This window comes from Sebastes fasciatus, chromosome 20, assembly GCF_043250625.1.
Source record: "Sebastes fasciatus isolate fSebFas1 chromosome 20, fSebFas1.pri, whole genome shotgun sequence".
In the NCBI taxonomy this organism is placed as follows: domain Eukaryota; kingdom Metazoa; phylum Chordata; class Actinopteri; order Perciformes; family Sebastidae; genus Sebastes; species Sebastes fasciatus.
The window spans coordinates 25678797-25702366 of record NC_133814.1 but is presented as its reverse complement, the minus strand read 5'-3'; the positions used below and the strand labels follow the sequence as shown (position 1 = coordinate 25702366).

Here is a 23570-nt window from a genome sequence, read left to right as displayed (position 1 = left end):
TTGGCCTGGGAGAGAGCTACTTTGTAGGCCCTCACATGCTCTTTATAAGCCTCAAGGTGGACAGTGAGGCCAGATCTTTTGTAGCGCCTCTCCAGTTGACGGCCGGTGGACTTCTGGGTGCGGAGTTCAGTGGTGAACCAGGGGGCGGGACGGGTATAGGAGACAGTCCGGGTTTTGAGGGGGGCAAGGGAGTCAAGGCTGCCGGATAAAGTGGCGTTGTAGTGGGCAACCAGCCCATCAGCAGAGCTGTCGTGTGGATCTGAGGCCAGATGGGTCGCTATCAGGTCGTTCAGAGCTGGTGTACTCACTGTCTTGATGTTCCTGTACTGGATGGTACAGGAACATCAAGACAGTGAGTCTTGCTTCTACTTGCATCACCATGGTGTCTCTATATGTGATCTTGGCACATCGTTCACATACAGAAGTACAAAAGGTCTTTGAGTCTACTGTATATATGTCTATTAATTATAAATGATACATTGCATAACTATTCATGCATGCAACAACAAAGAGCAGCGTGCACAATAAGAGTGATGCAGAATCCTGACAAAGACTAAGATTTGTGTGCTTGGACAGATCTTTCTCTCCTTCCTTTGGCAGCTCAGTCTGTGACTCTGTCGCTCTGCGTGGGCGAACTACCACAGTCCTAGTTAGAGTGTAAGAAGGAAAAGTTGACTCCCTCTGCTGCCAGGAAGCCAATCTGATGGGAAGGAGAGGAGGAGGAGGGAGGGAGAGGATGAGTGCTGCCGGGTGGGGGAGGGGGGCTTCATGTATGAACAGAGGGATTAGAGAGAGGGGAGAGTCCGGAGAGCCACCAGGTCCCAGCTGAGCGCCTTTCCACGGTGTTACATCACAGGCTGTTCAGGGGAGATTTATTATTATTTTAATATATACAGTATATATCTCATCTTATCTAAGTGAGGCAGAGGAGGAGACGGCTGCAGGCTGCAGGTTCTGCCTCCAGAAGAACACAAGTCCTAACAGAAATACTCACTTTGTGAAGATGGACCAGAAATACAAAACAGAAAAGTGTCTTTTTAACTGCAGAAATAGACTCTTCTGCTCTCTTCTCTTCTCCTCTCCTCTCCTCTCCTCTCCTCTCCTCTCCTCTCCTCTCCTCTCCTCTCCTCTCCTCTCCTCTCCTCTCCTCTCCTCTCCTCTCCTCTCCTCTCCTCTCATCTCTCCTCTCCTCTCCTCCATCACCTCTCCTCTCCTCCTCCTCTCTCCTCTCCTCTCCTCTCCTCTCCTCCTCCTCTCTCCTCTCCTCTCCTCTCCTCTCCTCTCCTCTCCTCTCCTCTCCTCTCCTCTCCTCTCCTCTCCTCTCCTCTCCTCTCCTCTCCTCTCCTCTCCTCTCCTCCATCACCTCTCCTCTCCTCTCCCCTCATCTCTCCTCTCCTCTCATTTCCTCTCCTCTCCTCTCCTCTCCTCTCCTCTCCTCTCCTCTCCTCTCCTCTCCTCTCCTCTCCTCTCCTCTCCTCTCCTCTCCTCTCCTCTCCTCTCCTCTCCTCTCCATCCTGCCCTGCACTGTATATTCTAGTCAGCTGAACACGTTGAAGCCTCTCCTCTCCTCTCCTCTCCTCTCCTCTCATCTCTCCTCTCCTCTCTCTCCTCTCCTCTCCTCTCCTCTCCTCTCATCTCTCCTCTCCTCTCTCTCCTCTCCTCTCCTCCATCACCTCTCCTCTCCTCCTCCTCTCTCCTCTCCTCTCCCCTCATCTCTTCTCTTCTCTCCTCTCCTCCTCCTCTCTCCTCTCCATCACCTCTCCCCTCCTCTCCTCTCCTCTCCATCACCTCTCCTCTCCTCTCCTCTCCTCTCCTCTCCTCTCCATCCTGCCCTGCACTGTATATTCTAGTCAGCTGAACACGTTGAAGCCTCTCCTCCTCCTCCAGCTCCTCCTCCTCCCACCCTACAGACTGAAATCCTGCTCCATAAATTCTATTTGGTCGCATTAAACCGAGCAAAGATGGCGCTCCTGCTGCTGTCAGCACCTCGGACAGCTCCTGACTCCTCCAGCTCCAAACTCAACCTCTGATCTCTGTTGATTTACATGCAGAGGTGTCACATGTCTGATCTGGAGCTGTATAGATGATGTGACTGCATCCAGGTGTCTTTGGGAAGCTGTGTGCAACCAGAACCAGAACAAGGGGGAATACAAATCTGGATCAACTTGACTGCTAAACAGGACTCCCTCCTCTTCCTCCTCCTCTTCCTCAGCAGCTACAGTCTCTAGATTGAAGAGTTCAGGAGGAGAAATGGAGGAGCCGCCGGTTCGGAGAAGGAGAAATGAAACCAAGAACATTTAGTGTCGCCTAGTTTCCTTTTCTCTCTCCTCCAGAGCTCTGCAGTTTCACTTTTTTTTTTTTTTGTATTTGCACCGCCGGTTGTGAAGATGTTGCAGCTGCTGCTGATGATGTCTTCTCTGGTTTTCAGCCGAGGATTTGCTCTCAGCTCCCATTTCAGCTCAGGTGAGCGACATTCCGCTGCTAATAATGCAGAATAATGCTGTTAATGTGCTGTTAAATCATCATCTGCATGAACACTATCACATCTTTAACCTAATTCAATAAGACGAGCAGTGCATGGTGCATTTTTCCTCATCTGCAACGCTGTGTGTCCTTGTGCGTTTGATTTGAGCTTTTGGATAAAAAAAACGCGCTGGAGGAACATCATGGTGCAAAGCTGATGTTTTATTTATTTATTTATTTTCTGACTTATTTTTAATTTTTTTATATATATATTTAAATGTATTTATGCATTTATTTGTTTATGCAAGATTTCCCTTTGCATTTCACCCCTTATTTATTTCCCCAAACGCTCTGCCTCATTATGCAAATGAAGGGGCTGTCAATGAAAGCATAAATACATACATTTAAAAATAAATATAAAAAAAAAAAAAAATAAGTGCAAAAAATAAATAAATAAATAAAAGGGAAAATGAAACAGAGGAGTAAAGGTGCAAAGCTCGTAAAAAATAATATTTTCTTTTGAAGTCCAGCTCTTGATGTGTTCCCCTTCAGCTGCTCAGGTCAGCTGACTTTAAAGGTGGGATGCAGAAGTGAAGGTGAGAGGTGAATTGTGGGAGCAGAGGTTGTCCACTAATTGGAGCAGGAGGAGGATGCAGCTGGTGTTATCAGTTAGTGCTGGAGGATTATGGGAGATGATGATGGTGATGATGGATGGTGATGGAGGAAGAGGCCTCATTTGTGGTGAAATAATCAGAAATCCCTGCAAAGCAAACAGCTATTTTTTATTATGCAGCATAAGCAGCTACTGGCATGTCATTCAGGTGGTTTCTATGGCAACCAAAAGGTGCAGCAAGCAGTCTCCGGCTTTTCCCGTCTCCTGTTTCCAACAGTGAATAAAAAAAAAATGGATTTACTCCCGAGAGAATTGTCTAGAGGAACATCGTAGTAGAGAGTGAGAGACTCTGGAAGCCTATTCTTTAATCCTTTAAGCGGGTCTCTGCTGTTTTTCTCTCACTGATGGCCACCTAGGTTTCATAATGCCTTCGTGCCCTTTTTCCAAACACATTCATTGAATTGCATAAATCCCTTCTCTCTCCGGTTCCAGGGTTTTAGTCTCTGCAGCGGTCGGTTTGTTTCATTCTCTCTCTCGTCTCTCTGTTGCTACGGAGAAGGAACCAACGTTTGTTTGTCTTTTCTGTTCTCTGAGAACTAGGGATGCTCATTTTGAAAGATTGTCTTAACCGATAACCGACCCTCGTTAACCGATTATTAACCGATAAGATTTGTGCCTCATGCAGCGGTGTACCAGCTGCAGGAGCACAACAGATATTGGTTGATGGGAGTCCAACACAGTGGAGGATATTACTGATCCAGACATCTCTACATATCTGACTGAATCCCGTTAGACTAAGTGTTGTCTGTTAATAACCAACTGTTTGATCTATAGGCTGAGATTTAGTTGGAGACGACAGTCTGATGCTGCTATAACGTTAATGTATGACTGTATTACTGCAGTTTTACTTTCGGAGGTTGTAGCAGGTTCAGTTTTAAAGCTAGAGTGAAGATACTGGCATCATATGAAACTATAAAACCTAAAGAATCCATCAGTACCAACCATGTCATACTAGCTTGTCAGCAAGGAGGCTAAATAATGCTGCACTGTCATGCCCATTTTCAAAGGGGTCCCTTGACCTCTGACCTCCAGATCAGTGAATGTAAATGGGTTCTATGGGTACCCACGAGTCTCCCCTTTACAGACATGCCCACTTTATGATAATCACATGCAGTTTGGGGCAAGTCATAGTCAAGTCAGCACACTGACACACTGACAGCTGTTGTTGCCTGTTGGGCTGCAGTTTGCCATGTTATGATTGGAGCATATTGTTTTATGCTAAATGCAGTACCTGTGAGGGTTTCTGGACAATATCTGTCATTGTTTTGTGTTGTTCATTGATTTCTAATAATAAATATATACATATATTTGCATAAAGCAGCATATTTGTCCACTCCCATGTTGATAAGAGTATTAAATACTTGATAAATCTCCTTTTAAGTTACATTTTGTTGTTTTTGTACAGTTTTAGTCCATTCAGTGAATTTTCTATCTGTTCCTTATGAAATAAAGTAGTTATGGTAGATGGACTTGCACTTACAGTATATAGCGCTTTTCTAGTCTTCCGACCACTCGAAGTGCTTTTACATCACATATCAACGTTCACTCATTCACACACTGATGGCTCAGCCTTCGGGAGCAATTTGGGTTTAAGTATCTTGCTCAAGGACACTTTGACATGTGACCGGGGGATTGAACCGCTGACCATCCGATTGGTGGACGACCTGCTCCACCTCTGAGTCACAGTCTGGACAGAGCTGTATAGCTGCTAGCTCATATCTTTCCATTGTCTTGTCTTCATGTGTGCTTGTTGGAGGGAGCACCAGATGATATTAATGAAGGATGTGAGGGAAAGAAAACAATAGTCTGGAGGTAAATGGGAAAGGGAGAGAGAGAATGTCCTGTAACTTCCTCTCGTGATGACCGCCGCTGCGTAGGGTGGGGGTGGCGGGGTATAAAGGGATGACATCACAGCCCAGTGCAGGCAGGGCTTGGTACCAGTGGGGGTGATTTTACTGGCAGTGCTGGCTGGGTTCCCGGACCCCCAGGTTATCCATTTCACATCCCTCAGAGGGCTCTTGGCTGCGCATACAGAGGAACGCTCTAATTATACGGACTCAGAACAGACTGGGGGGAAGCAGGACGTAGTGTGTTTGAAAGCCCGGTGGACTTCCCTCTCTCCAGGCTATCACTAAACCAGCCAGGTCCAGGTGCTGGAGGACACGGCATGAGCAGGTAAACCCAGGGGAGAGGGACTGGTGGCTGGGAGGGATGGGAGCTAAGAGTAGATGTACATACTGTAGCTGGAGGTGAAGCACAGAGATGGGATGTGAGTTAACAGTAGATGTACATACTGTAGCTGGAGGTGAAGCACAGAGATGGGATGTGAGTTAAGAGTAGATGTACAGTACTGTAGCTGGAGGTGAAGCACAGAGATGGGATGTGAGTTAAGAGTAGATGTACATACTGTAGCTGAAGGTGAAGCACAGAGATGAGATATGAGTTAACAGTAGATGTACATACAGTAGCTGGAGGTGGAGCTCAGAGATGGGATTTGATTGAAGATGAAATAACATGAGAGGTTGCATCATTTGCAAACAGTAGCTGATGATGTTTTGACTGAAAGAGAAGCTCCCAGGATACTGTACATGATGTACAGTACAGAAGCGGAGGGCACAAAGCCGTGGCTAGAAGTTGGCTTCATGCCATTTTTACAGCAGCTTCTCCTCTGATCCACACCTCAAACACCTCCCCGACACGCAGCACTGATCTGAACAGATGAGAGGCCTGTGGTGGTCTTTAGTTGTGGATATCCTCCAGCAGGGTTTGTTGTTTTTGTTTCTGTAGAACAGCTTGTTCAGAACATAATGATTCCCACAAGTGAGGCTGCTGCAGACATGATGCCTCTGATTGCTAAAGCTTCGGCACCCTGAGAGAGCCTCTTTGTGTGTGAGCGACGCTGATTGTATAAAAACTATTTTGGTTGAAGGAAACAAACAAGACTCCCACTCATTCATCTCCACCTTTTGTTCACGTTCATTTAGGTGATTAAAGTGAGTTCCTGTCAACCTCGACTGAATGAAAAGAGACGTAAGCATCCTCAGGTTCCTATGATATCTTACGAAAATAAGTTATTCCTCCTTTTACGTCCGTTTTCCTACCAATGTGCAGCAACACGTGTCAATTTACGCTCGTTACATGCATGCAGTGTTTTCATAATAAACTTACGTCTTCACAGGAAACAACTTCCTTAAGTGGAGGCAACAAAACTACTTACTTGGTTAGGTTTAGGCAACAGCTGATAACGCTGTGTAGCACCCACCTTCCAGTTCCCCCTCTGGTAAACACTGTTTAGCAGCCGTTGCCATGTTGAGAGCCGTGCGGAGGCAATAGAAATGCTCCCCAATCTCTCATTTAGCACCTTTAAGTTGAACTACTAATACTTTAAAAACGACACGTATTCAGTTAAATGCGGTCGTGGGATTTGTTTTTACTAGAGCTGTCAAAGTTAACGTGTTAATAACGCGTTCACGCAAATTAATGTAACGCCACTAGAGTGAAGATACTGGTATCATATGAAACTAGCAAGCTTTAAGAATCCATCGGTACCAACCATGTCATACTAGCTGGTCATGAAGGAGGCTAAATAACGCTCCAAACTTAAGCTAAATTTTGGCGAGGAAAAACTGTCATGTCCATTTTCAAAGCGGTCCCTTGACCTCTGACCTCCAGATCAGTGAATGTAAATGGGTTCTATGGGTACCCACGAGTCTCCCCTTTACAGACATGCCCACTTTATGATAATCACATGCAGTTTGGGGCAAGTCATAGTCAAGTCAGCACACTGACACACTGACAGCTGTTGTTGCCTGTTGGGCTGCAGTTTGCCATGTTATGATTAGAGCATATTGTTTTATGCTAAATGCAGTACCTGTGAGGGTTTCTGGATCAATATCTGTCATTGTTTTGTGTTGTTAATTGAGTCCCATTAATATATATACACATACATTTAGCATAAAGCAGCATATTTGTCCACTCCCATGTTGATAAGAGGATTAAATACTTGACAAATCTGCCTTTTAAAGGCATGATTAATCATGATTAACTATGGACATGTCAGTGTTTCTAAAGCTCTTTCTGTTCACTAGTTCCAGCAGTAAAACACCATGTGAACCCCTCTTGATGATGATAGACTGCTGAAGCTTGATTTTATTATAATTTTTACCACAACAGGAATCAAACCGGTGTGTTTTTATCCCCTAATCCTCCCACTGATGGTCAGAATTGAAAGTCCGACACAGGCAGAGAGTTTGATGCTCTGCTGCTGCTCTGATATCTGATGCAGGATCTCTGCAGTGGTTTCACGGTTTACCAGCCGGTCACTTCCATCTGGGCCTGTTGTGGACCTGACTAATGGGATAGCTGATGCAGCGTGACATCAGTCACCTGGTTAGATCTCCTCTGTGCTGCTGCTCCGTCCCCCGGCCTGCATCACTCTGTGTCTGCAGCTCCTGATGAGAACAACAACAACATCTCACAGTGAAAGTTGTGTTTGATCAGAGGGATTATGTTGTTTACTAAACACACGGCAGGCGGGCCTAATGGTGTGTGTTGTCCTCTGAGCCAGCTGAAATAGAAGGAGAATAGGAGGGAGTGAGAGTGCTTTCCCATAATATACTGTAGCACCTGTGTTGGTGTTTCAGCACCACGGACAGCTCCCTCAGTGAAAACAGACCGGGCAGCGAGCCGAGGAGGAAAACTGAAGCTTCATTAGTGAAAGTATTTCAGTTTTTTAATATATATTTAGTATAAATATCTTGGCAACTCTTCATTTGAACACCAATTTATATTATAAAATATATTTTTTTAATGACGCATGTTGAGTGTCAGCTCCCTCATTTGCATAATGGGGCAGAAATGTAAAAAGAAATGAATACAGAAATAAGAAAATAAGTTTGGGGAAATAAATAAGGGGTGAAATGCAAAGGGAAAATTGTTAACAAATAAATAAATAAATGCAAAAATGCATAAATAATTACATGCATTTAAAAATAAATATGAAATAAATTAAAAAGAATGCATAAATAAATTAAAATAAATACATTAATAAATAAAAAGAAAAATTAAAAAGAAGAGTAAATAAATAACAGAATTAATAAGGATAACATTAAATAAATAATTGATCAAATGTAACATAAATTGATATTTCTGTTTTAATTTGCTTCTTTATTTATGTATCTTTATATTTATTGTTATTTATTTACTCTTCCATTTATTTATATATTCATTTTTATTATTATTTTTATATTTATTTATTTATTTGTTTATTTTGTATTCACATTTTTATTTACATTTGAAAATAAATAAAAAATAACTGCAAAAATAAATAAATAACTAATATTAAGCAGAAGAGTAATTCAAAAAGGGAATTAATACAAATTAAACAATTAAATAAAGAAGCAAATTAAAACAGAAATATAAATTTATGTTACATTTTATCAATTCATTAATGGCTACATTTATTTTCAATATTGTTTTTGCTACATTTAAAGACATATTTATTTATTTATTTATCGAGTCATTCATTAATTTATTCATTCATTTTTTATTTTGGCAGGTTGCGTCCTCCATAATAACACTCTTACCATGAGAGCATGAAGTCTCTTCAGATTCTTAAAAACAACAACGATCCAGAGTGACAGGCCGACCATCTCAGAGACGCCGCCTCGCTGCATCACACCGACGTCCTCTTTATAAGATACGATAGCGAGCCTCAAAATAAAGCAATTTGCTCTCCGGATGAAATCATGCGAGCTATTATTTCTTTTATTACTTTGCCTCTCTGTGTAATTATGAGTGTACTGAGGGAATAATTTCATTTCCTTGTTCCATTTTAGCCTCTCAGCTGAGGCATTAATGACAAATTGATTTGCTGTGGGGCGATGCACCGTTAGAGAGACATCCAGCCATCATCTGGGCTCTCTTTAGTCTGTTTGCACAAGAGAAGCTGATCACTGGACTGGAGGACGGGAGGGTCAACAGATGAGTGGAGTGCTGCACATTCAATCAATACGCCAAGTTGTTGGTTTATTTTGATCCTCTTCTTGTCTTCTTTTGGTTCTGATTAGGGCTGTCAGTAGATTCAAATAGTTAATCATGATTAATCACACGTTTTATCTGTTCAAAATGTACCTTAAAGGGAGATTTGTCAAGTATTTAATACTCTTATCAACATGGGAGTGGACAAATATGCTGCTTTATGTAAATGTATGTATATATGTATTATTGGGTATCAATTAACAACACAAATCAATGACAGATATTGATCCAGAAACCCTCACAGGTACTGCATTTAGCATAAAACAATATGCTCACATCATAACATGGCAAACTGCAGCCCAACAGACAACAACAGCTGTCAGTGTGTCAGTGTGCTGACTTGACTATGACTTGCCCCAAACTGCATGTGATTATCATAAAGTGGGCATGTCTGTAAAGGGGAGACTCGTGGGTACCCATAGAACCCATTTACATTCACATATCTGGAGGTCAGAGGTCAGAGGTCAAGGGACCGCTTTGAAAATGGACATGCCAGTTTTTCCTCGTCAAAAGTTAGTGCAAGTTTGCAGCTTTATTTAACCTCCTTCACGACGAGCTAGTACGACATGGTTGGTACCGATGGATTCATTAGGTTTTCTAGTTTCATATGATACCAGTATCTTCACTCTAGCGTTAAAATTAGGCCGCTACAACATCAAATTGCAAGTTGCATTAAAGAAATTAGTGGCGTTAAAACAAATTTGTGCCTTAGTTTTTTTTCTCCTCTCCTTTACTGTAGGTCACTCTCTTTGCCTCCCCTGGTTCTCTCTTTCTTAACTTCCATCTCTCTCTATACATATATCTATCTATCCATCTCTATGAAGTGTGCTATGGAGGCCCTCCCAGTCCCTGCAGTATCACAGCAGGCTGTTAAGTCCGTGATTTAGAGGGATTCATCGCTGGCCACGCTCGCCTGGCTGAGAAATGGAGTGATTGGTTCAGACTACGAGTGTTTCCTCATGCAGAGAGAGAGAGAGAGGGAAGAAGAAGAAGAAGAGGGAATAGTGTTAGTGTAGGAGGGAAAGAGGAAATCAAAATGATAGTGACAGTAGAACAGATCTGAAGCTCCTCATTTAGGCAAAAGAGGAGATTTTAGTGAGTAAATCAGATTAGAGCTGGAGACAACAGAAGGAGGTGATGCCCTCACTCACTCTAGTACTGTGTGATTCATGAGATGCATTCTGATTGGTCGGGATCGTAGTTTTGAGCTCCTCAACAATGTAAAATTCAGCAGTATTTGTCATATTAATAAACCTTAACAAGAATGTTTCTACTGAATGATGTTATACTTTATTCAACAACGTGTTTGGACGATGAGACACCATTAGAGATGGAGATAAATAGGACTGTCGCAATAACCACAATTTTGCAATAGAGCGCAATTGAAACCAATGTTTAAATCGAGCCTGATGCTGCCTTACACATAAAGGAATGATCCCAGTCACTTCCACACAGTGAGGCCTACAGCTTATTAATCAAACACTGGCATCGGATCGGTACTCGGTATCAGCCGATACCCAAAACCCAGGTATCGCTATCGGTATCGGGACTGAAAAAGTCAGATCGGTGCATCCCATGTTTTATGCTAAATGCAGTACCTGTGAGGATTTCTGGACAATATTTATCATTGTTTTGTGTTGTTAATTGATTTCCAATAATAAATATATACATACATTTGTATAAAGCAGCATATTTGCCCACTCCCATGTTGATAAGAGGATTAAATACTTGACAGATCTCCCTTTAAGGTTCATTTTGAACAGATACAAAAAATGTGCGATACACTATTTTAATGGATTGACAGCGCTGGTGTCTATCAATCAAAGCTTAATATATCTTATTCCTCTGTGCTTTAGAGCTCCATTGTTTGCCAAACGCTCTATTCTATTAAAGGCGCTAAATTTGAAACTCATAGCATATCTGTTGTCTCCCCTCAGAGACACCACCAGAGCTAACGGTGTTTACCTGAAGGGGGGAACCAGAGGGAGGGCGCTACACGTCCATGACGATTAATTAATCAGGCAATTAAATGTTTTAATTGATTGACAGCCATAGTTTAGACCATATGTCGTTTTTGTTTCAGCATATTAACGTCACAGCGAAGCATGTTATGAAAGATTTACCCCAATTCTGCCCCCCTAAGAATGATTCCTTTGTGCTTTATCCCAACTTATTGAAAACCTTTTTAGTTATCCTACTCTCATCATCAGTGTATGGCTTTGTTGTTGTTCTCATGATCTGCATGGCGGTGGACTTGTGAGGTCAATGCCTCTGACCACCCACACAGCTGATCAGCCACCGTATGCGTCAGTAGCTGTAACGCAGCAGATACTCCCTCAGAGTCTCCATGGCAACACATCTCAGCGAATCAGTGTTGTCATTCATTATGGGTCAATTCAGCATTTCAGAACTCGTTGAGCGATCAAGGTCTAAGTGAGTGAATAAAACACGTCTCTCTCTGCTCAACTAGGCTACATTATAAATTAACACGTGAGCCGTCAGACGCCACACGTGAAGCCGCTGCAGCTGGAGGAGTTTGGTTATTCATGTTATGCTATGATGGGGAGAGAGCAGACACTCTGAGTGTGTATCATTTCCTTTATGCATGTGACAGTGTAAGTCTATGAGTATGCCAAAATAAAAAATAAATGAATAAATTACTCGATAAATAAATAATTCATATTCATTCATAAGTCATTTAATGTAACAAAAATAATATTAAAAATAAATGTAGCTATTAATTAATTGATTAAATATATTTTTGTTTTAATTTGCTTCTGTATTTATTCTTTGTATACATTTTTATTTATTACTCTTCTATTTAATTTCCCCTTTTATTTATTTATGTTTTTATTTGTGTTTATGAATTTTAAAATGTATCTATTTATTTTTGCATTATTTTTTATTTATCTCTTTATTTGTTATTTTAATTTTTATTTAAATTTGAAAATAAATATAAAATAAATAAAACATAAATGCATAAATAAAAAAATAAATGCTAAATACAAATATAAATATATATATCAAAATAATTTAAAATGTATTAAAAATAAATACATGATTTTAAATTTAATAAAAATAAATATATAAATAAATGAAAGGAAAAATTAAACAGAATAGTAATTAAATAAATAAAAGAGTAAATAAACAAGGGAATTAATACAAAGATACATAAATAAAGAAGCAAATTAAAACAGAAATATCAATTTATGTCACATTTTATCAATTAATTAATGACTAAATTTTTTTAATATTATTTTTACTACATTTAATGACATATTTATTTATGGACTCATTTATTTATTTATTCATTTATTTTTTATTTTGGTAGGTTCCCTCCTCCATATATGAGTGCATGTGTGTGGACATGTGTGTGTATATATTGTATTTGTACCTGTCAGTATTCAATAGAATGAGCAAGAAAAGAGAGCATCTGTAGTTTGTGTAGTCTGTGTGTGTGTGGGTGGATGTGTAAGTGTGTTTGCACGTTGTGTGACAGCATTTGCTCCAGTTTCTAGTTTTGGCTGCTTCTCTCTGCCTCCTCTCGGTCACAGATGAGCTCATCCAATATTTAGAACATCAGTCAGCCGGGCCTGGATCAGTGTTCCCGGATCACAGCCGGTCCGGTAAAATATGTACATATGTGTATATATGTATATGTAAATATGTGAAAATCTGTCATGGCCATTTTCAAATGGGTCTCTTGACCTCTGACCTCCAGATATGTGAATGAAAACGGGTGATACGGGTGCTCATGAGAGCAAAAATCAGACATGACAGTACTCCGGTCCGTAGCTCTGACCCAATTCAAGCACTGGTTATACAAACCGGTTACATAAGAAACCAATTAGGCAGTGAAGATAAAAAGAAATCACAACATATCTTATTTACCCTCTAGTGTTCTGTTAGCATGCATTTATAAAGCTCCATGTAAGATTGAACATGTCTCCGCTGCATGAATCCAGATCCTCACAGCTATATAAAGCAGCGTGCACGTGTTCATCACATGTTGCCTCATCATGGTACTAAATTCTTGTCCTGGTTCTGAACAGGTGGTATTAAATTTCAGGAGCCATTTCCTGCTAGAAGCACTCCAGATACATAATGTCTCTGCCGGCCATGAAGCCGTTTCACATCTGAAGTGAGGAGGCAGCCTGGTACACTAAAAGTGTCTCCATGGCAACCGCGCTTTTCGAAAAACCGGCGCACAGCAGGGGGGGCGCTTTGGAGAGGATCCGCTCCCTGTGATCGTGCATAATCATGGCAGACACATATCACAAAACCTGGCCGGCATCTCTCATTAATACTTGAAGAGACGCTGCGGTCTGTGAAGAGATGCTCCGCAGCCTCTCTCTGTTCTTCAATACGACGGCCCTTTTAAAGTGAAGACACTTGATTAGTTAAAAGCTGCTGTTATGCAAATGTCCGGAGTAAAACAAGAAGAAAAAAATACCACCACATTCCGGTGAGTCTGTCTGCAGTAATAATGACTGTTATTAGAAATGTTCATATTCAAATGAGCAGACTTAAAATGCAGTTTCTGCTCCTCAAAGTGTCATTTTCCAAACAGGAAAAGCCTCGTCTACAAGTTGTGTTCAGGCTGCTCTCAGACACCGTTCGTAGCTTTACCTACGAAAGGTTATGCACTGTAATTCAGATATATTGCTGCCTTCAAATATATTTTAAAACCTGCTTTGTTTACATCCATATTTGGTGATGCATGCTTCTTCTACCCTGACTTTTGCTGTCGGATCTGCAGAATAATGTGACAATGACTGCAGGATGGAGTAACCTGCATGCTCGTGCATTTGTGGTGCCTTCAGATGTGGTCGTGTTCACCGTGTTCACCAGATGAGTCCATATGAACGCCTCCTCTCTTGTGGTATTCAGGACCTTGTAAGTGGAAGGTTTCTGAAAGCTCAGAGTTCACGAGTGGTGACGTGTTTGTTGACGTTGTCAGAAATGGCGGAGGCCTAACTTGTTATCCTCTGTGGCTTCTAGTCGCCGACAGTAATGTTAATATTGCCGTTGCTTCTCACGACTTGAACCACTTGAATGCCCAAGCATATCGTGTACGCGACTTCTCATGTTGTAAACACGAGCTCACGAGTTTCATTTGAAGGCACCCACAAAATCAGTTCCTATGTAATCCACATAATCGTGAACCAGGAAGTATAATGAGCGTCAAACGCCGCATTGGGATGGAGGTCGGCGTGGATGGGTGGGTTAAAAAACACCAGACTGTCATCAAGGAGACCGGTGTTCATGTCCCGTGTGAAACCAGGCGTCAACATTGAGTTATTTGTCATGTAACCACATTGTTTCCTGTGAAGATGGAAGTTTATTTTGAAAAGACTGTATGCATGTAATGAGCAGAAATTCTCACGTGCTGGACATTTGTAGGAAAACACACGAAAAATTAGGAATAACTATTCGTAAGATATGATACGAACCGTTGTATGAGCTTCCTTCTATCTTGCTGTAACGGTGATAACACTGCAGTTGAACCTTATTTTAGTAAACACACTGCTAAAATCCACACACCGTGGTTCCCCTTAACATCCTTTTATAGCCTTATTAGCATCCTTCTTCCAGTTGTGTTGTATATTCTTATTAGTTTTCTTCCTTATTGTGTTATCGTAGAATACAATGTTTATGTTATCGTATTACATCGAGGAGCTCACTGTTTTCATTCTTTTATGGCGCGGATCAGTTCCCTGCAGTAAGAAGACACTGATCACAGTAAACAAGGTTCTGTTGTTGTAAAGAAAACTCCACGATAGAAAGTGAAGAGAAAAACACATAGCTGTTGATGTGCTAGTCGCTCTACATAACAAATAAAAATGGCAAGTTAAATTCATAAGCAATAGATATTATTGTTACTCAGTCAGGGGTTTAGCTGCTGCAGCCTTGAGGGAATAGGGAAGACACCGGAGTTTTGGTCGGAGATAACGTTTCTCTTCACAAGACACGGGAAACCTCTGTTGGTCTGGAGGAGCTGCAGCATTTATTTCTGCACAAACGTCCACTGTACATTCACTAGATATTCTCAGAGCTAAACTAACTCTTCTGCAGTGTGGAGTGAGCAGCATGCACGTAAAAGTGGAGCGAAAGAGCGAGAACGAGCGCGGTGTGTGAGTGAAGGCAGGCAGAGGAGCAGAGGAGCAGAGACTCAGAGACTCCGGTCCTGGAGACCAAAGCTACGGTCTCTCCCGCATCCTCCGACCGCGGCCAACACTGTTTAACAGACGGGCTTCACTAGATACAACCAAGAGGTTTTGGTGCTTCACTGTAGTTTGTGTTGGAGTCTGAGTCTGAACAGTGTAGCCACACGCGAGCGCGCATGAGACACCGACCCGCAACGATTTATACGTGTAAGAAGTTACAAACAGTCCCTTTAACTAGGTAGTTCTGTCGCCTAAACCTAACCAAGGTGTTTCCTGTGAAGACAGAAGTTTATTTTGAAAAGACTGTAAGCATGTCATAAGCGGAAATTGACACGTGTTGCTGGACATTCGTAGCAAGAAAAATGAGCAATTTTTCGTAACGATATCATATGAACCGTTGTATGACGCTATGTTGACGTGTTACAGCGTTGACCACGCGCTACCCTTCTGCCTCATGATACTACGCCAAAGGCTGCCACTATCACAACGCCGGGTGGGCTTCTGGCCAAACGACTAAACATGACGAGTCGGGATGAGATCACGTTGTGCGAGCTGCTCTCCTGTGAGGTGTGTGTGTGTGTGTGTGTGTGTGTGTGTGTGTGTGTGTGTGTGTGTTATGTAATTGCCTCAGCATCTGTGCCGTGATGTCACATCTGAGCGTGTGCAGTCAGCGCCGGCGGGGACGGAGCGCAGGAAGAAGAGATTCATTCTGCTCCAGTGGCCTCGCTCCTCTTCCTCCTCTCTGGAAGAATCATCCACACACAGACAGAGAGAGAGAGAGAGAGAGAAGAAAAGAAAACGAAAATCTGAGTGTTGAAAAAGAAAACAGGTTGCTGTTGTGAGAAGAGGAAGACAGCTCCCCGGGGAGACGAGTGAGGACAAAGGAGGACGTCAGAGATTAAGGACGCAGAGGGAGAAGTGGAGGAAGTAATAAGCATGTCTGTGATGGGTGATAGTTTGTATTTTCTCTGCTCCGTTGAGTCGCACCGACTGAAATGATTCATCCAGATGAGAACCACAAACAGCAGGACGTTGTCTCTGCTCTGCGAGGTCCACTCAGGTGAACATGTCCCGCCATGTTCCTGCATGTTTCCTGCGTGCTCTCGTACAGTTTGTCAGATGTTTCTGAGCGTGCATACACGACGGCCTTACATCTACATAAAGCCTTGTTTTGTTTTCATGCCTCGCTGGTCTCGATGCTACGCGTGAGCTGCACGCTCCAGAGACCCATAATCCCTTGCGTCTGCGCCGCTTCCCCTCACTACAAGGACTTGATAAATGCCAGGCTTTCACTACGTACAGTATCACACTGAATGAGAGTCTCAAGGTAACATCTTGACAAATGCTTCATTCTTTGAGGCTGTTCACTGAATATTCATTAAAAGATCTAAAGAGTGTTTGTCTGGTTTCTCCCACTCTGACTAATGTGATCATGAATGCAAAACAAAGTGTGGATTAGTGCTAACCTTGTGTTTATAATAGTAACAGAAGCACTACGTTCTTTATATGCATAATTAAGGGCCGTCAATCGATTAAAATAGTTAGTCGAGATTAATCACACATTTTTGATCTGTTCAAAATGAACCTTAAAGGGAGATTTGTCAAGTATTAATAATTGACAGATTAATCAACAATGAAAATAATCGTTAATTGCGATTGTTAAAAGTGTTAAAAATGTGGCTACGCTGTTCAGACTCAGACTCCAACACAAACTACACAGAAGCACCAAAACCTCTTGTTTGTATCTAGTGAAGCCCGTCTGTTAAACAGTGTTGGCCGCGGTCGGAGGACGCGGGGGAGACCGTAGCTTTGGCCTCCAGGACCGGAGTCTCTGCTCTACTCTGCTCCTCTGCCTGCCTTCACTCACACACCACGCTCATTCTCGCTATTTCTCTCCACTCTCACGTGCATGCACGCACACTACACACTGCAGAAGAGTTAGTTTAGCTCTGAGAATATCTAGTGAATGTACAGTGGATGTTTGTGCAGAAATAACTGCTGCAGCTCCTCCAGACCAACAGAGGTTTCCCGTGTCTTGTGAAGTGATGGGGCTCCGTTATAGAGTGATATTGTGGTTTTAGCTGACGTGTGTCGCCTCAGTGTTTTGAGCGATGCTCGTTCATGTCAACAGCAACAGGACGCTGACTTTCGTTGACTTAACGGCCACAGGTGTCACAGTTAACAAGCAATTTCTGATTCTTACAAACAGTCCCTTTAAATTGCTGAAATATGAAGATTGTATGAGAAATGAATCAACAGATTAATCACAATGAAAATAATCGTTAGTCGCAGCCCTAGAATGAAGGAAGTAAAGCAGGAAGAGAAAAGAGAAAGATTCATCTTGTGTTCTAACTGTGGTGGAGAAAAACAAGAAAGTCTCAAAACTCAAGTAAGATACCTCAGATATTGTCGTGACTCAGAGTACTGTTGTGTTCCACGGCTGGACGTGGTGCTGATGTGGCCGGCCGGCCCTCCAGGGAGCCATGTGCTGAATAAACCAGACAAGGCCGAGGTGTTTCTGGGCAGCGTGTCGTCTGGGGAGGGAAGTGAGAGCCTCAGGTGGAAGCTGTCTGCTGCGAGGGAACAGACAGATGAGGCCGCGCTCGGCATACTGAAGAGCAGCTCTGCCACAGTAGGACGTATCTGTCGGGGAGACGGCACATCAATGCACCCCGAAATAAACTCCTGACAGCTGAAGAGCCGAGGAACTATTCTCCTATTTGTACGATGTTGCTGAACAGAGATAATACGGCAGCTCGGGGAGATGTGTTTCATGGTTAGTTGCTCTGAATTACAGCTTCCTGTGTAATGAGGTTACAGTACGTTGGCTGCCTGCTTATAAGGAAGGAGGAGAGACTCCAACATGATATGAAACGGTGTAACGTTGTGTAGCTCCGCTGGAGGATCTCCCCATCGTGCTGGAGAGCAGCAGGAGGACGGACATTGAACGGCTTCAGGAAGGTAGAGAGGTGAAGTCCCGCCCCTTCCTGTGGACCACCATGGGACTTTATTTCAGAAAAGATATGTACGGTAGTCAACAAATATTTTTAAGATCCCGTTTGAATTGTTCCTTGAATCACAAATATGACGTTTGTCAATTTAAAACATAATTTTACAAGTCAGTAACATCAGCTTGTCACAAAGGAGGTTAAATACCGCTCCGAACTTAGCGCTAAAGTTTGGTGAGGAAAAACTGTCATGGCCATTTTCAAAGGGGTCCCCTGATCTCTGACTTCCAGATATATGAATGAAAACGGGTTCTATGGGTACCCACGAGTCTCCCCTTTACAGACATGCCCACTTTATTTACATTGTTATTGATCTTATTATCTACTATCTATATTTTCTACTTGATCACATTTCATTATTTTAACTAGAATGGCACTCGGAGAGCGCAGACCTCCGCCAAGGTGCGTGACTTTAAAAACAGATCACAGCTCACAGCTGGCGGTACCGTGAGGTGGTCGGCTTATTATTAACACGGTGTGTTTCCGTGTAACGTATCGGCGGATGTCTCTCTCATTCAGCAGCCTTGTTATGTCTGTATAACGTTACACTACGTTGTCTCTCATCCCGTCATCTACCACTTTCTCAGAGCGGACGGACAGCAGCTCCCGCCGCAACTCGGAGTCTCGCCACACATCCACACACGTATTTCTCTGCTCTCAGAAGGAGGCGGGGTCATGCGTCATCAACGTGTCATCAGTTACACTGCGCATGTGTTAACAATGCATTCAAATCCATCGCAGACTTTTGAGTAATCCTGCTAATGGACAAACAAACAAACCAACGCCGGTGAAAACATAACCTCCTTCCTAGGCACTTCAGCCTTGGCGGAGGTAATAAAACTACTCCAGTTGGAGTCAAAATTATACGATTTAGTTGTTTTTATTGATTTTATACTGTGCACAATGGTTGAATGTGATGATGCACAGGGTAAATGTCATGGCCAAAGGCTCCATTGTGTGCACAGAGCCTCCTGTAGTGGATATCAGTAGTATTTTAGAGCCAGATTCCCTTTCAAGATGTAGACAATCCCATGTGGCACACTTTGGGTATCCAAGTTTGCCAAATGGAGAGTCCTCCTGGTCCTATCCTCACTAAAACCTTTGTATAATCCATGTGCTTTGTGTTATTTATATGTGCTTTGGCACAGTTGTAGTTGAGGAGTTGCTGAATGAATTCAGTGGCATCTCTGTGCATGGCATCATCGCTATAAGGGTGTTATCCACAGAAAACAGTTCAGGGGAGGATAAAAATTTACATTTCTCCTTTGGTTTATCACAGTTTACTCAGACATAGTAACAGTCACAATGTTACTGACACTGGGGATGAATTCTCTGAGGTCTTACCTATCCATAGAGACCAAGATCATGCATATAGACCTGCTAGTTGTGGAGCTATTAGTGATTAATTTGGGTATGTCTGCCTAGGCGAACCACACCTTCCAGCCCCCTGTAGGGCTGAAGGGGTTAACGTGTTGTTTCTCTCTCCCTCATGTTGTGCCAAAAATGTACGCCTGGTTTTATTTATGTGAGTGTGTAGAAGGTTAATTTCCGTTGGTCTTTGTCTTGGCACAGCGTCTGTGAGCATTAGGAAGGCTGAACGGGATTTGGGGGGGTAGCAGTCACCATGGAAACCAGTTCATTTAAAAAAAGAGTGCAGCCTGTTCTTGAGTCAGACACGTCGGCAGCTGCTGGCGAACATTTGGTCGTGTTTACATTCATATCTCGGATGATAAACCAAACAGTTGTTGTCTGTCTGTATGAAGAGATGACCAGAAGGACGATCACTGCGTCGTTTCATGTGCACCGGCAGCTGTACGGCAGACTGGTTTCTCTTCGGCCCCTAACACAGATCGGTGATGACCAGATCATCAGCTTCATGCGGTTCACATGTGTTTGGCCCATATGGGCTTGTTTAACCATCTCTAACGCTCCCTCTGCCCATCTGGCTTCCTCCCATCTTCTACCTCGCCTCTGTTGTTGTTGTTTTATAACTGATGAGTCTTCCTGTTGTCATCCCGTCCCCGTCTCCCTCTCAGTGATAGAAGCTCGGTGTCAGCAGTAGAGCTGCAGAGGACAGACGGGGGGAGCGCTGATTTATTTTACCAGCCCAGCATTTTTAAAACCATCGCTCGGTCGGCTGCGAGCGGAGAAGAAGCTCCGTCTCTGTCACCGGTTTGGCTCACATGCACATATCTTAAAGTGAGAAACATCCTACGGTGCACGGCAGCTTCTTGCAATGTCACATGAAAATCCATCTTGTTTGTGTCCGGCAAGCCAGACAGCGAGCCGATCGGCGTCCTGTGAGGAGCTGCTGGCGGCTACGGGTTAACATGCTTACAAAAATAATGAATGGACAGGAATAAGTTGCAAGAGATCGCTGATACCGGCTGATACACTCACCGACATGTGAATAAGAAGAGACCCGGCACTTATTTTCCTCCACTTCAAGCGCTGCCTCAGGTTCAGCTTGGTGTAAACAAATAAATAACCTTTTGAAGTGTAAGAATCTGCACTTTACAAACATTCATTTGCTAGATTTTACACCTTGAATATGTGGAAAAAAAACCAAATAACCTCCTTCTGAAGCTCAAACTCACAGTGGTAGAAAAAACAAAAAGACGCGTCAGGTTGTAGAGAGAGCATCCCTCAATACTTTAGACAGGCTGTTATTTTGTTGTCTGTCTAAAGTCTGTGAGTCGGTACACATCACTCACCTGACCGCCGGCGTTATCCTGAGAGATGGAACCGTTATTTCTGCTCCTGATGGCGTGCAGGGGGACATCCCCCAAACCTCACAGCCGTGCAGCCGCTACGTTTGGCAGTGAATTAGTGCATATTTCTCACAGGGATTTAACGTGACTCATAAAGATTTGTTTGGGCACGCCTGGTGTTCTTCCAAAATGTTAATGTTTCCAGCAAAACACACTCAACAGTTTGAATTAATCTGTTTTTTAATAATCTTCAGGAATTCATTTTCAGGGGGAAGTGAGGCCACACACACACACACACACACACACACACACACACACACACACACACACACACACACACACACACACACACACACACACAGATACATGATGAACAGTATGAGCGAGCTCTGTTGTGGTATACGTGTAGGATGGCGACCTTTACGAGACGCTATAGGTCACATTTGCATCTGACATAGAGCGCTCTTTGTTTCCCGATCCGCTGGTTACCATGTTTGTACCTTTTAAACATTATAGTGTGTGTGTGTGTGTGTGTGTGTGTGTGTGTGTGTGTGCCCTGTCTGGTCCATCAGAGGTTATAACGAGGTGGCAACAAACCCTGAAGTGCTTTAAACCTGCATTCTCTCTAACAGCCAGCAGGGGGCGACTCCTCTGGTTGCTAAAAGAAGTCTGATTGTATAGAAGTCTATGAGAAGATGAGTCTACTTCTCTCTTGATTTATTACCTCAGTAAACATTGTAAACATGAGTTTATGGTCTCAATCACTTGTTTCAAGTCTTCTTCAATACAGCATGATGTTCATTTAGTAGATTATGGTCCCATTTAGAGTCAGATAGACCATAAAGCAGGGGATGCTTCAGTGCGGGGCTACCTACCACCCTCTCGTGTTACTTCTGTCCACAAATCAGTGGGTGATGTCACAGCGATTACGTCCACTTATAGTCTATGTTTATAGCCTTTGATTTCATTGCTTCTAACGCTGGGGACGCACCAAGCCCACATCAAAGAACTAGCGGTGATGAAGGCCACCAGCTCGCCTCAAATCGCCTTTTGTTTTGGGAGTTATCTAATAGGATACCTCCTCATTTCACTACAAACACCTAAATAAGGAGGCAGCAGGCTGGAGGGAGATCACCTGAAAGTTTACTTAAACTATCGTTGGCTGTATTGTACGTCATTTTCAGTAAACGTCAGAAGAGAGCGAGTACTACTCATCCATCTTTTAAGTGTCTACGTCTCCAGTCTGATCTGGACCTGATAGGTACGTGGTTTGTTTACATGACGCAACAGAATATTTAACGGTGTGTGGACACATCGATGTTGTTAGGCTATAAATAAATAAAAATACCACAAATCTATCTTCTTATCTTGTTGGTTTCTTATTCCGTCAATATGAAGACACAACAACCGACGCAACACTGTGCCTGTGGAGGTGGACCTCTCCTGGATCACAGCTGCAGCATTAAACTGGGAATCGCTCGCTCTATAACGGCCTGTCGGCTTATCTGAATGGAGCAGGCTGAACAATAGCGACACTCATCACTGACGGCTGAATTAGAATTGGAACCTGTGAAGCAACAAAACAAGCCAATACAGATTTACACATTAATGTGCTGGTAGAACAATAGTTTTCTTAATAGCTGCAGAGTTAATGCCTCATTCAGGCTGGTGACTCAACACATCATGATGTCATGATGACGTCACGGTGTTAGCTGGAGGCTAAACAAGGGAAAGACTGGAGGCTAACGAACACTAGCAGTGGGCTAAAGTTACACATCTAAGATGTCATCCTGCTGTGTTGTTGGCTGCCAGAATCCAGATATCACAAACATCTGAGATGACAAACCGTGATTCGAGGCTCTAGCGAGCTACGATATCGACTCTGATTTAAATGTCCAACAGGCCAACAACACTTTAGTGTCTCTGACGAGCTGAGTCCCACCAGAACACTGACTCATACCTGTACTTGTTCTGCTGGAGCTCAGGCAGCTTAGTTACTTATTGTTTGCTCTGCTAGAGGAAAGAAAACGCAGACTTGTCTCCGACTCACAACCTGTCAGTGACGGAACTCGCTGAGTTAGCTCTTCTACTAGTGAGCTAGTAGGTCTGAGTGTCAATAACTCTGATGGTGAAGTGGATTCAAGTGGACTCGCTGCCACCTCCAGTAACAAGGTGCATCATAATCCAGGCAGGAGAAACGTGTTCTTTTAGTTTGTTATACTTTACAGTTGTTCTTAAAGGATCAGTGTGTAACAGTTAGGGGGATCTATTAGCAGAAATGGAATATAATATTAATAAGTATGTTTTCTTTAGCGTATAATCACCTGAAAAATAAGAATTGTTGTGTTTTCATTAGCTGAGAATGAGTCCGCCATGTTTCTACAGTAGCCCAGAACAGACAAACCAAACTCTGTTAACTTTTCCTGCTTGGGCTGGAGTCGATAACGTTACTCGCTCCCATTGCCGCCGGCGCTCTCTCTCTCTTGCTTCATCACTCACTTCCCACGTA

The 23570-nt window shown here is 42.9% G+C and overlaps 2 protein-coding genes across 5 annotated transcripts in view; both read left to right on the top strand.

Moving 5' to 3' along the window:
* Positions 1 to 23570, top strand: part of cep131 (centrosomal protein 131) — a 213740-nt gene that overhangs the window by 101126 nt on the left and 89044 nt on the right. The window lies entirely within an intron of this gene.
* The window catches only part of aatkb (apoptosis-associated tyrosine kinase b), a 75146-nt gene that overhangs the window by 9351 nt on the left and 42225 nt on the right, over positions 1 to 23570 (top strand). For 3 of the 4 annotated variants that reach the window (XM_074620756.1, XM_074620755.1, XM_074620754.1), the window contains exon 1: positions 1895 to 2463. The exons of the other annotated variant lie outside the window; for it this stretch is intronic. In XM_074620756.1, coding sequence (XP_074476857.1) covers positions 2388 to 2463 — 76 coding nt within the window. In that variant the 5' untranslated portion in view covers positions 1895 to 2387. Of the gene's footprint in view, positions 1 to 1894; positions 2464 to 23570 lie in introns of those variants that run through there. 4 annotated transcript variants of the gene reach the window in all.